Below are 12,448 nucleotides of genomic sequence, written 5' to 3'. Positions count from 1 at the left end.
AATGAGAAGATGGCATTTTGGAGTTACTCTAACTTTTAGTAAACATGCCATACCCTTTTCGACATCACACACAGATGGCGGTACTCTGTATTAATATTCTGGTTGAGAGTCACTTTTCTCCTACCGTATAAGGTGTCTGTAGGCATTCTTCATCAAAAAGGTAGAATAATTTTTTTTTTTTTTTTTTGAAAAGCGCACAAGGCTGTTCTCATTTTTCAAAAATGCAGTCTTGTTCAAGTAAATACAGAGAGTCAGTGGTTAAACCCCAATGTGACCTGTTTTGGTTTAGTGCTTTGTTGTAACATTAAAAACAATAATAACATAAACAAACAATTGAAACTAAAACAAAGTATCCTAGCTTTAAACATCCAGGGATGCTTTATAAATTCTGACTTTTCAATGATTTCCTATTCCTAAATAGAACTGCTGCTTTCGTGTATTAAGAAGCAATTTGATTGGAACTTGGAATTTTTGCCCCCCAAAGGAACTCAACTCCCTCTATCTCTGGGACTGGTAAACCGCTCAAGGATCAAAGCTCTAGTGGATTTAGATAAAGACACGAAAGCCCGAAGGCTTATGGAAGTTTATCTGTGTAGAGCAAGCCCAAGAAACTGGGATGAGAGTCTTAGAAGAGCTTATTTTCTCATGAGATTTTTGGGACTTCCTCTGGCTGTGCCAGAAATACTGTGAGAATATCCATTCTCATGGCATTTGTCACTCACAGGTCTTGTCCCAGTTGGGATTTGAAAGTATAATGGGGTGTGAAATAGCTATTTTAAGGTTTTATGAATCCCTCTACTAAAACTACAATTAACCAACTTCTGCTATTTTCAGTGTACTTATACAATGGGGGGAAAATGTCTAGTCAAGAATGGTTAGCAAAGGTTACATTTAAAGTTTGTGTAGTGACTCTTCACTGATCTCAAAATTTTTTAATTTCACTGTCACTACTAATATATATATATATATGCCTGAGAGATGCAGCAAAGAAATGGTGCTACTCTTGCTCTTTGTCCAAGGGGAAATTGAACAAAGGGAGGGACAAGCAGAGGGACAGACTTCATCACATGCAAGACTTGGGATGCTAGGAAACCTCATTATTTTAAGAACATAAAGAAAAATTCTGGCTTGGAAATTTAGCTTTGCTATAACCATAGGAAGTGTCTGAAGATCTGTTCTTAAAGTTATCAAAGGCTAGGCTCCCAGCCTAGTCAACATGAGACTAAGCAGAGAAGTGAAGGCTATGAATTCCTGCATCTGGCTATCTTCTGAAGTCCTTTGAGTTCCCTCCAAAATTAATTCTTTTTCTGTAGTTCACAGGGCTAAATTTTCCTGTACTACTTGCGTGTGGGAATACACACACACACACACACACACACACACACCCCACATTTTCAAGGAAAGTCTATGATACAAAAGATAATGCAAAATAATTTTTAGCCAAAGACTTTGAGTAATAGCAAAAAGAAGAAAGGATTCTTATACTATTTTTGTGTATTTGATTTATTGAGTATGAACTTCATTTTTAAATTTGATGTGTTTTAATATATTTTTTTTTTTAACATGAAGATCATTATGCATCAGCTAATGAGATTTCTTATCTAAGCCAGTTTCCTGATTTTCCTAGTTCCTGATGTAATTGCCACATATCTCTCATCCCCTAATTTCCTGTTAGAAAAGTAAAGGGAAGGTGATACAAGTTTTTTCCTCTGGGCTCAACATTTCTACCCTTTTTAAAGTTATCCTTTAACACAACAATAAGAAAAACATCTTCCTTTTTTGTTTTTGAGACCTTTTGCAGACATCTTTATTAGCGTGTTTTCTTCCATTTAAAATTTTTGGTTTATAAATAACTAGAGGCCTGGCGCACGAAATTCGTGCATGGGGAGGGGGATGTCCCTCAGGCTAGTCTGTACCCTCTCCAATCTGGGACCCCTTGAGGGATGTCCGACTGCCTGTATAGGCCTGATCCGGTAGGATTGCGCCTAAACAGGCAGTTGGGTATCCCTCTCACAATCCAGGACTGCTGGCTCCAACTGCTCACCTGCCTGCCTTCCTGATTGCCCCTAACAGCTTCTGCCTGCCAGACTGATCACCCCATAATCACTCCCCTGCCGGCCTGATTGATGCCTAACTGCTTCCCCAGCCTGTTTACCCTTAACTGCCCTCCCCTGCTGGCCTGATTGCCCCCAACTGCCCTCCCCTGCAGGCCTGGTCCCTTCCAACTGCCCTTCATTGCTGGCCATTTTGTGGTGGCCATCTTTGACCACATGGGGGCAGCCATCTTGTGTGTTGGAGTGATGGTCAATTTGCATATCACTCTTCTATTAGATAAGATCTTTCTGTCTCATTATGTTACAAACTCTTTAGGAGTCCCTTGGACTTATTTATTCAGCACTAGAACAGTACCTTATACCAATAGGCTCAAAAGTATGAAGTGAAAGAAAAAAATATTGAATGAAACCTTTGCAGGTACAGTATCTCATCATGTCAATATCTTCTTTTTAGCCGTAAAGTTCTTAACTCTGTGTTCTGCATCCATTACCTGTACCATTTTTTATCAGGGTTCCCTTGACTTAACCCTTTCTATTTGGCGTTTTACCTCTTCATGGAAACTACATGAAGGAAGATTAGCTTCTCTCCGTTTGCCTTCCTGAACCTTGTCATTGCTCACCATTTTATTAACATTTATTCTTCCTTTAAAGCTGCTTTTACTAAGTACCTTCCATACCTGTAGAATACAGCAGGCCCCCTTACCTGCAGTTTTGCTTTCCGTAACTTCTCTTACCTGCAGTCAGCTGTGGTCCCAAAATATTAAACGGAAAATTCCAGAAAGTTCATAAGTTTTAAATTGTGTGCTGTTTTGACCAGTGTGCTGAAATCTCACACTATCCCACTTTGTCCTGCCTGGGATGTGAATAATCACTTTGCCCAGAATAAGAGACCACTGTCAACTAACTTTTATTACAAGATATATGGCTATAATTGTTACATTTTATTGTTACCTTATTAACTGTGTTTAATTGATAAGTTGAGCTTTATTATTGGTATGTATGTATAGGAAAAGACATAGTGTATTTAGGGTTTGGTACTGTCTGCGGTTCAGGCATCCACTGGGGGTCTTGGAATGTATACCCCTAGGAAAGGGGGCACTACTATGGGAGACAGACACTGCCTCTATTCTTAACATAAAATCTCCCCGGCTTACTTGACTCTTTTAGCCAAGTCCAATGAGGGCTGGATTTCAGAGGCTACATAATAAACACAGATGCTAAGAGTGAAATCCCATAAATACTTGGGTGTTGCTTGACAATACAGTAGCAAGCTGAGAGGGATAAATCTGAAGTACCTTTGATGCTATTCTGAGGTTGTTCTTTATCCTCGTGAGCCAGTGAAGGATAAGTCATGGCTAACTGATCCATATATTTGGAGCTTCTTGGTGAGTCAGTTCATTTTTCTAGATGACTTAGCCCATCTATAAAGTTCAGTGATCTCACCCTGGCTGGTTTGGCTCAGTGGATAGAGCGTCAACCTGCAGACTGAAGGGTCCCCGGTTGGGTTCTGGTCAAGGGCAGGTACCTTTGTTGCAGCTCCTCCCCGGCCCAGGCCCTAGTCAGGGCATGTTCAGGAGGCAACCAATCAATGTGTTTCTCTCACATCCTTATCTCTCTCTCCCACGATCTTTGGAAAGAAAGGAATTAAATGTTCTCTCTCTCTCTCTCTCTCTCTCTCTCTCTCTCTCTCTCTCTCTCTCTCTCTCTCCCCCCCCCCCCCCTTGAAAAACCATTATTTATTATTACAGAGATGCTTCCTTAGAAAAAGGTGACTAAACAGGGCTTTGTAAGAGCTTTGAAATTTAAAATGTCTTCTTATCGAGTTCTGTGCATGCTTGGGCAGGGATTCATGCAATGTCTATTTTGGAAGTCATCAGTTGTTTAGGAACCTAATTCCCAACATGATAGCATTTCAAAGCATTATGGAAATTCAGAATAGCAAATGATCTAACTTTTATAATTCGATATGCCTGTATCTAAAAGAGAACTGATAATGTAAAAATAATTTCTGCCTTTATACTAGTATTGTATGCCCAAGTTTCTATGAGCTTTTGTAACTTACTGGAATTTTGTAGTTGTAGGGTGCAAGAAGGTGATAACAAATAATAGAGAAATAATAAATGTCCAAATAGGTAGTTCTTCTTCAGAATGTTTCCTTCTTATTATCTGGTCTTTCTTTTCAGTGACTATGTGTGATTTCTATTTTTAATAAGAAAGCATTACAATTTTCCATAACACTTCAGCTCAACAAAATTTAAGTTGATAAATTTAGGCCATATCATTAGGCCAGGATATCAGGTAAATGGAAAAAATGAAAGAGATCATGGGTCCTGCCTTGTTTATGGTTTCAGTACTATAGTATTGGAATAATAGATACTATATGTAATATTTTGAGTCCACTGGTTAAAAAAACAAACAGGAAAAATAATGATAAACCCACATTTTTAAGATTGTGATAAACTTCTTTTAAACTTTATAGATTTTTGTTTTATCTGCTTTAATTTGTTTCATTTCATTATTATATATTTTTTAAAATTCACATTGCATATCTTAAACATTACTCTATTTCTTTATAACACCATAATATTATGATTAAATTTCATACTGAATGTTGGTATAACCATTTTAACATCTATCCAGTTCGGTATCCTCTATTCCTCTAACCCCAATGACTAATGTCTCAATTTCTAAGTAAGTCACACTTGGTGTAACCAGTGTTCTTTGTTTCCCCCAACTCCCATCTTTATAATCATGATTCTTTTAGAATGAATTCTGCCTTTGATACTTTTCTTCAGTGATGAGTGAAGTTAGTGTAAAACTAAAACCTATGAGAAAAGGAAACTTACCTTGGTGATGTTTTTCTTTATTCTTATTTTTTGTAGGGAAACTAAACAGCCAAGACTCCTACAATAATTTTGCCAACAACAACCCTGGCAACCCTCGGCTCTCTCCTCTCCCCAGCTTGATGGTCTTGACGCCTCTTGCACAAATCAAACAGCCAATGACGTTGGGGACCATCACCAAACGAACAGGGTAAGGCCTCAGGCTTGACACGTTTTTAATAGCTGTGTTAGAGGATTGAATGCATAAAAGAAAGCATACTTTTTGTTTCGGTGCTTTTGATTATGTTTTTTATTTCCAGTCCATATGATACTTAATGGCAGCAGGTTAAGTCCAAAGCATAGAACAGGCACAAATATACTTGCACACAACCCTGTTCACACACATTCAGAGAAAAAACAAAGCAGTGACAAGTTGTGAAAACGAGTGTTCGCTAATAAAAACCAGATCTAGCTACTTAGTCTTTTACTTGCTGCCTTGTGGCTTTGTCTGAAAGTACAGTTTCATTTTCTTGCTTTTGTGGACATGATCTGGACTTAAAATGACTTCCAAATTTTGACAGACACACCTACTAAGATGAGAACTTCAGATGACAACCATGTTTCTAATACTCTTAAAAAAAATCTATATTGAGGTATAATTTACCCATAATAATCTGTCATTACTGTTAGGACAGTGTGGAGCAAAGGGTAGTTTTCAAAAGCCAGAATTGTAAGATTTGGCCTTTACCAAGATTGGTCGTTAACATCCTCAAAGACTTGATGATTCACTTAATTCATATCTTTGTGCATATTTTAGCTATTTAAAAATTTAAAACAATTCCTACCTGCTAGAAATGATCACATTTTTTTGTTCTTGAAAAATAAAGTGTTGTGTCTAAGATATCATTAGATATTCAATTTTGTGATCACTTTGAAATTAATTTGTATCTGAAAGTATATATCTCTATACGCAAATTACCTATTTTCATCAATAAGCTATTCTGGGCTTTAACCTAATTTGAAATGGAACAACTGCCTAAAAATTATTCAGCTAGTCAGGAAAAAACCCTCTCTTGGCTTCAAATATTCTTCAGGGCCTTTCCCACAGGAGGATGAGGTTAATTATTTGGCTGTCTTCACATTGTTTGCTAGGTGGTAAAATGTTTCCGGAGGTCATTTTTGTGAGAAGAATTACTCATTCTCAGGAACCAGGCCTTTGAGCTCCAGATTTTATCATAACACTGAAATGGACCCTCTCCCTAGTAGCGTCATTTTTGTATATAAAATGATCCTTCTGCTCAATGCAGGAATAAAGTTGAGTTTGTTGCCTATGAAGTGGGGGGAAAATAAAAAATACAGCAAACGTAGGTCCAAAATCAGCATTGTATAAATTCTACTTAGGAGGTTTTGACTCTTTCCTGTTCAGAATTATTCTTGAAATTGATTTTAGTTTTTTCTAGTGTTTATGTTTGTTATTTTATTTTATTTTTTAAAAATATATTTTATTGATTTTGTACAGAGATGAAGGAAGAGAGATAGAGAGTTAGAAACATCGATGAGAGAGAGTCATCGATCAGCTGCCTCTTGCACACCCCCTACCGGGGATGAGCCTGCAACCAGGGTACATGCCCTTGTTGGAATCGAACCCGGGACCTTTCAGTCCGCTGGCTGACGCTCTATCCACTGAGCCAAAACAGTTTCGGCTATGTTTGTTATTTTTAAAACTTAATAGACATGCTTTTTTTTTTTTTTTTTGCTTTTTTTTTTTTTTTATAATCCAAAGACTTAGCTCTCTTTCAAATAACTCCTTTCTCTGTAGTGACTGTAATTATATGCATGAAATCATATGATGTTAGAATTTAATTCAAAAATACTTGTTGGAGGGGTAGAAAATGAGCCTACTTTTGTATATATTTATAAATTTCCATAAAACAAATAAAATCTCTCTTTTTCATTCTCTCTGTTCTTAGTCAGGGAGAAATTATGAATTATCTAGTCTTTTTCTATGCAACCATATTTTATAAACCCAGATTAATTTTGTTTCCTTTTCTTTTATTTTAAATGCTTTATTTTTTTAATTACAGTTGATATTCAGTATTATATTATTTTAGGTGTACAGCATGGTAGACATTTTTATAACTTATGAAATAATCACCCCATAAGTCTAGTATTATTTTCTTTTTAAAAAGTTGTTTACAAATCCTACATTTTTGAAATATTATTTTTATTATTTTATTTTTTACATATATGTCCCTATTCCCCCCAAAATCCTACATTTTTAAAGCATGTATATTAGACTCTCTTTTATTATAATTAATATAATAATTATTAATGAATTAAATATACATATGTATCATTATTTACTAGGCTTTTTTTATTATTTTATCATTTTTACTAGACTTTTTATCTCAATTATGAAACCTTTTATTTCTGCAAAGTTTTTGAATTTTTAGCATGTCCTTTATAAAAGCATTTAGAGAGAATAATTAATATTTCTTATAATGAGTACTTAGTTTAAAATTTTTACTATAATTCACCCGAACATTTGGTCATAGAATTTTCAGAATGTAATTTGTGATTTTATAACTTAAACATTATCATTTACATGGAAATACATGTATTTGCCTTACCAAAAGTTATATTTGTTGACACATGTAGAGATTTGAAACAAATCCCAGACATTTTATATTATATTTCATCTCATTAGATTTGAAAGGCTCTATTTTATTTTAGTTTTATTTAAAAAAATTTTTTCCTATGACCAGTTCTCAATACTGCACTTAGCTAATTTGCATTATTTCCAATTCAATTTTGTTGTACTTACTGAGAAATTTGATTGCCACGTTAAGGTCAGCAGAGTGATGAGCAAATGGGCTTTTCATTTTCCAGGTCTCTTTTCATTCTGGAAATTTTAATGTACTCTTTAAAAAAAAATGTTTTTATTGATTTCAGAAGAAGAAGGAGAGAGAGAGAGAGAGAGAAAGAGAGAGAGAGAGAGAAAGGGGAAGGGACATCAGTGGCAAGAAAGAATCATTGATCGGCTGCCTCCTGCACACCTCACACTGGGGATGGAGTCCACAACCCTGGCATGTGCCCTGAATGGGAATTGAACCATGACCTTCTGGCCAATGGTCAACCACTGCGCCATGCCAGCTGGCTAATTCACTCTTTAAAAAATAAAAAATGTTTTTTATTGATTTTTTTATAGAGAGAGGAATTGAGAGGGAGAGAGACAGAAACATCATTTGGCTGCCTCCTGCATGCCCCAGTTGGGTGGTGAGCTGGCAACCTGGGCATGTACTCTAACCAGGAATGGAACGGATGAACCAACAACCTCTTGGTGCATACATAGGACGATGCTCAACCAACTGAGCAGCACTGGCCGGGTCAATTTCCTCCTAACTCTGCTTCTATGAAGTGCCTTTCCTAGCATGTGAAAAATAACATTAGTAGGAAGTATTTGACTTGGATAATGTAGAAAGAGAACTCAGCACTTTCTACATTATCTAGAAAAGTTATATACTTCCTTAGGTTAGATCAACATTTATTTGTTCCATGTCAATAGAACAAATTGTTCCATGTCATGGACATGGAGCAAATAAAAAGTTATATTTCTAGCACAAAGATTTCTACGGATTGCCTATGATCCTATATTTAAATAACTGAATTGAGATAGTAGCCTCAATTCAAACCGTTAGGGGATCAACCGTGTACTTACCACGTTTCACATCTGCCCTCTTATTTTTGGAAATATATATCCCTGAATGCCTGTGCAGTGTCACGGACCATCTGTCTTTCTCCAAGACATGCATGAGGCCAGTAGAACTAAAATGGCAAAAGACAGATGTACTTACACCTTCATGTTCTGTACCTTGAAGTGGCATTTGGAGGAAATGAGGCCTATTTTGGCAACAGCTGCTGCTTCACCCCACTACAGTGTTCACCGATGAAGGCAAAGGAAGTGCTAGAAATCATTTGGTCAACAATCACTCAAGTCAAACAGAATTCATTTCATCAGTCTCAGATTGAAGGCCTCCATCACGTTTTTATCACTTGTAAATAGGAATAGTTCTCCACATCTATTAAAAATGAAACCAGGTGCTAAAGGATTGCTTCTTGTTTGGGAGTATTAAGTTTTTATAGTAGGGATTTACTAAGCAGCGTTTTGTAGATATTTAGTTGAGTTAATGAATCATGTAAGTGGTAAAAAATTTTTAATGCTTCCTATCTATGTAAAAGTTTACTAAACCATTTTCAGTATGCTTAATTTTATGTGCATTAAATCTAAAATTATTAATATATACACCTCACTTTATGGGCACAGGCAGAGAAGAGTTAATTTCAAAAAGAGGTCAGAGTAATTTCATGGGAATAAAAAAAATATAGAAATGAACTTACTTCCTTGCTCTTCAACAGCTGATCAATTTTAGTGAAGTAAACACAGATAATTTGGTTTCCTTTTCCTTAAATGGAGCAGCTTCCTGCTCTTTTCCCCTCCCCTATTCACTTTTTTTGTGAGCAATTTGAGGTAGATATTAGGAACCTTGGGCTTGACCCTGTAGGTGTAGGTAGGGTATTGTTGTGGGGAAAATGGACTAAGGAGTCTGCAGCCCTGGCATTTCCTCTTGGTTCTGCCACCTGTTAACTGTGTGTCTTAGGTCAGTTTCTTCATCTGAACAATAAAAATTTATAGATGACAATCTTTCAGCCTCTCAGTGTATGAGTTCCCACCACGCCTTTGATCCCATTACCTGATTTCCAAGCCTCACTCACTGTTGAACCCTAGGCCAGTGCTGAGCAATTTGCATCTAGGAAATGTAGATGATTGTGCTTATTTAGAAATGGCAGCATTTAATAGCATGTATTTGGCTATCTCTGGCTGAAATTTGTAGACCACATCTGCCTTTAGAGCTTGCGAAGGTGAATAAATGTCATTGGCATATAGTAAGCTGTGAAGACAGCTTACTATATGGCCTATTCCTTTTACTAATTAGGTCTACCTTGTCTAGACAACTTGCCCTGAGCCCCAAATCACATAGTCAGAATTCTGAGAATTAATAGGAAAGATTTGGTATAGTAACACACGATAATTCTCCACCTCCCAGCCTTGTCTCTTCTAGGTATTTGTCCTTGATAGCTAAGCTATAAATGTTTGGTTCCAGATACAAAATTATGGACAAAGTATTTTTTTCTCACTAGAATGGATATGGATATATTTACATGTGCAATATACTTATCACAGTTTGAGTTTTCAATTTTTGTGCTGCATCAATAGAGTACTTAAACCACACCATAGTTTGTTTCATTTTACCATATATCTATGGATTTCTTTTTTTTGGGGGGGGAGATAAAATATATTATATAATGTATTAAAAGTCAGAAATAACTTCCTACAGATATTCGACAACTTATTTATGCTGTTCTAGTTTCTTTTCTGCCACATCTGCCAGAATTTGAATATTACCTAATGTTTTTCTAATGAAAATCTTGAGTATATAATTTAAATTTGCTCATTGAATATATCTCAAATTGGACAGTTTACCTTATAGTTTTCCCTACAGATCAATAATTTGAGAGCCAATAGTTTCATAGGTCTCTTTAGTAGGGAGCAGTTTAAGTGAAAGAAAAATTCAAATAACACTGGAAAATGACGTAAGGACTTATTTAGTTGCATGTGAGTCCATTTCAGTTGCTTTTTAACAGGGCACACTGGATGTAGCAGGGTCGTTAGGGCTCCTAGAAGATACTGTTAGAGAAGATGGCTTTACAATTTTACTCATGGTGTCGTATAGTTTTCTTCTGCTTTTTCTCTATTCAGTATGTTTAATATTTATATTTGCTCATTCTAGAGGCAGTTAAGTGATGGTGCCTGAGCTCATTGGGTGTGATCAGTCATAAAATAGGACTTTCAAAGTGTCTTCATAGAGAACATAAACTCCAATGATTTTGTTAACAGATTATTGAGCCTAATCATTACTAATGCATTTTTAGCACTAGATTCAGGTTACAGAGGATTTCAGATCAACCTTTTTCCTTACATCTAAGAAACTTTATCAAGTTGCCTTGTTTTCTGCTAGCAAGAACAGAGCTTTGGTGGCGCTAGGTGGAATTCAACAAAATGCATGAGTTTAAAGACTTACATAGGATTAATGCATGGTTCCTTCCAGTTTTCTGAATATCTCCAGAACAAATGGCCCAATCAACAAGTCTGTAATAAAGATGTCTTGATATTTAGTTTCTTGATTAGTCCTAGAGTTTGTCAATCAGAATTCAGCTTTAAGAGGACATATTCATGACAAAGAGAACAGGTTTTATATAGCAGGATTGTTAAATCTGCTAAATCTTCATAGTGTTTGAAAAACACACATTCTTAATATCTGACTTTGATAAATTGAGTTGCATATATTCATATAGGCAATTTTAATTCAACATAGACTCCCACTCTTACCCTCTACTTCCTTCTAATCATCCCATATAAAATTCCAACTGTGGGATTTGGGAGGGGGAGGAGAAAGTCATAGGTGAAGACAGCTGGATCAGGGACTTGTCCTTTGTGACTTTATATTTTCATTCTTTTGCTATTGAGGGAAGATGAAGCAGGCACATTTCAAAAGAACAGCTGACACTACCCATACAAATTCAGTAATTACGTCAGTCACTCTTAATTCCTTGGGGTTTGGGGCTCTTCTCTTACATGTTCGTGGCAGAGGTCCAGTCTGTAGGAGTGGCTAAGAAGTGGTTGAATATAGATTGGGAACACGCCAAGTGTGCATTCTAAGGCAGGTTCTCACCCTGTTTCCTCAGCCCTCTGATTTCTCCTTAAGCTGTGTTATCCTTACTTGATTGAAGAAGGATAAAAATATGTTCCCTGTTTATATATAAGGGACACCTAAACCTGGCTTTATAGGTGGGGAACATCAGCTAGTCTTTTGAAATATAGAAACTTTAAGGTTTTGTTTTATTTTTGCTTGGTTGGTTTTGAGGGTCATAGGAAACCTTTTAAGTCATAAAGACTTAAGTCAAAACTACCAAATTCTTTACAATGAATGAGCTATATACGGTAGTCTGGTATTTGGAATGAGATGGGAGAGTACCCGGCATCGATACAATATACACTAAAGAGCAACTCATGCCTACATGCTCCAGATCACAGGAGCATTTAAGGAATTTGATTAGTTCAGGTGTTCTGCAGCATGCAGAAAATTAAAGGAAGCCGGGCACTGTGAACTAACAGTAACCTTTTCACTTGGGAGGTATTTGTGGGCATGTGGAAACGTATTGAACCTTGCATTTTCTGATCGTTTCTGCATGTCATCTCTATGTGATTGAGAGATCGGAATCTTTATGTGGTCTCAGTTATTTAAATTACTGTTTGTCAAGTTGCCGGGCGAGCTGCAAGTAGTATTTGGTTTCTGGTGTAATTAGTGGATCATGAAATCAGAAAAGGAAATTTTGATTTTTTTTTTTTTCATTAATGAAATAGAATACAATAAAATGCAGTTCTGCCAACACACAGCTTTGGCATCACGTAGGAGCTTGTTAGAAAAGGAGTCTCAGGCTCCACTCAGACCT

The 12,448-nt window shown here is 36.4% G+C and overlaps 1 protein-coding gene across 19 annotated transcripts in view; it reads left to right on the top strand.

Moving 5' to 3' along the window:
- Positions 1–12,448, top strand: part of BCAS3 (BCAS3 microtubule associated cell migration factor) — a 463,099-nt gene that overhangs the window by 163,580 nt on the left and 287,071 nt on the right. For all 19 annotated transcript variants that reach the window (XM_084861666.1, XM_084861664.1, XM_084861665.1 and 16 more), the window contains one exon: positions 4,937–5,087. In XM_084861666.1, coding sequence (XP_084717792.1) covers positions 4,937–5,087 — 151 coding nt within the window. The remainder of the gene's footprint in view (positions 1–4,936; positions 5,088–12,448) is intronic.

This window comes from Pipistrellus hanaki, assembly GCF_964339955.1.
Source record: "Pipistrellus hanaki genome assembly, chromosome: 16".
NCBI lineage: Eukaryota > Metazoa > Chordata > Mammalia > Chiroptera > Vespertilionidae > Pipistrellus > Pipistrellus hanaki.
The sequence above is the reverse complement of the archived record's forward strand: the minus strand, read 5'-3'. Positions and strand labels throughout refer to the sequence as shown.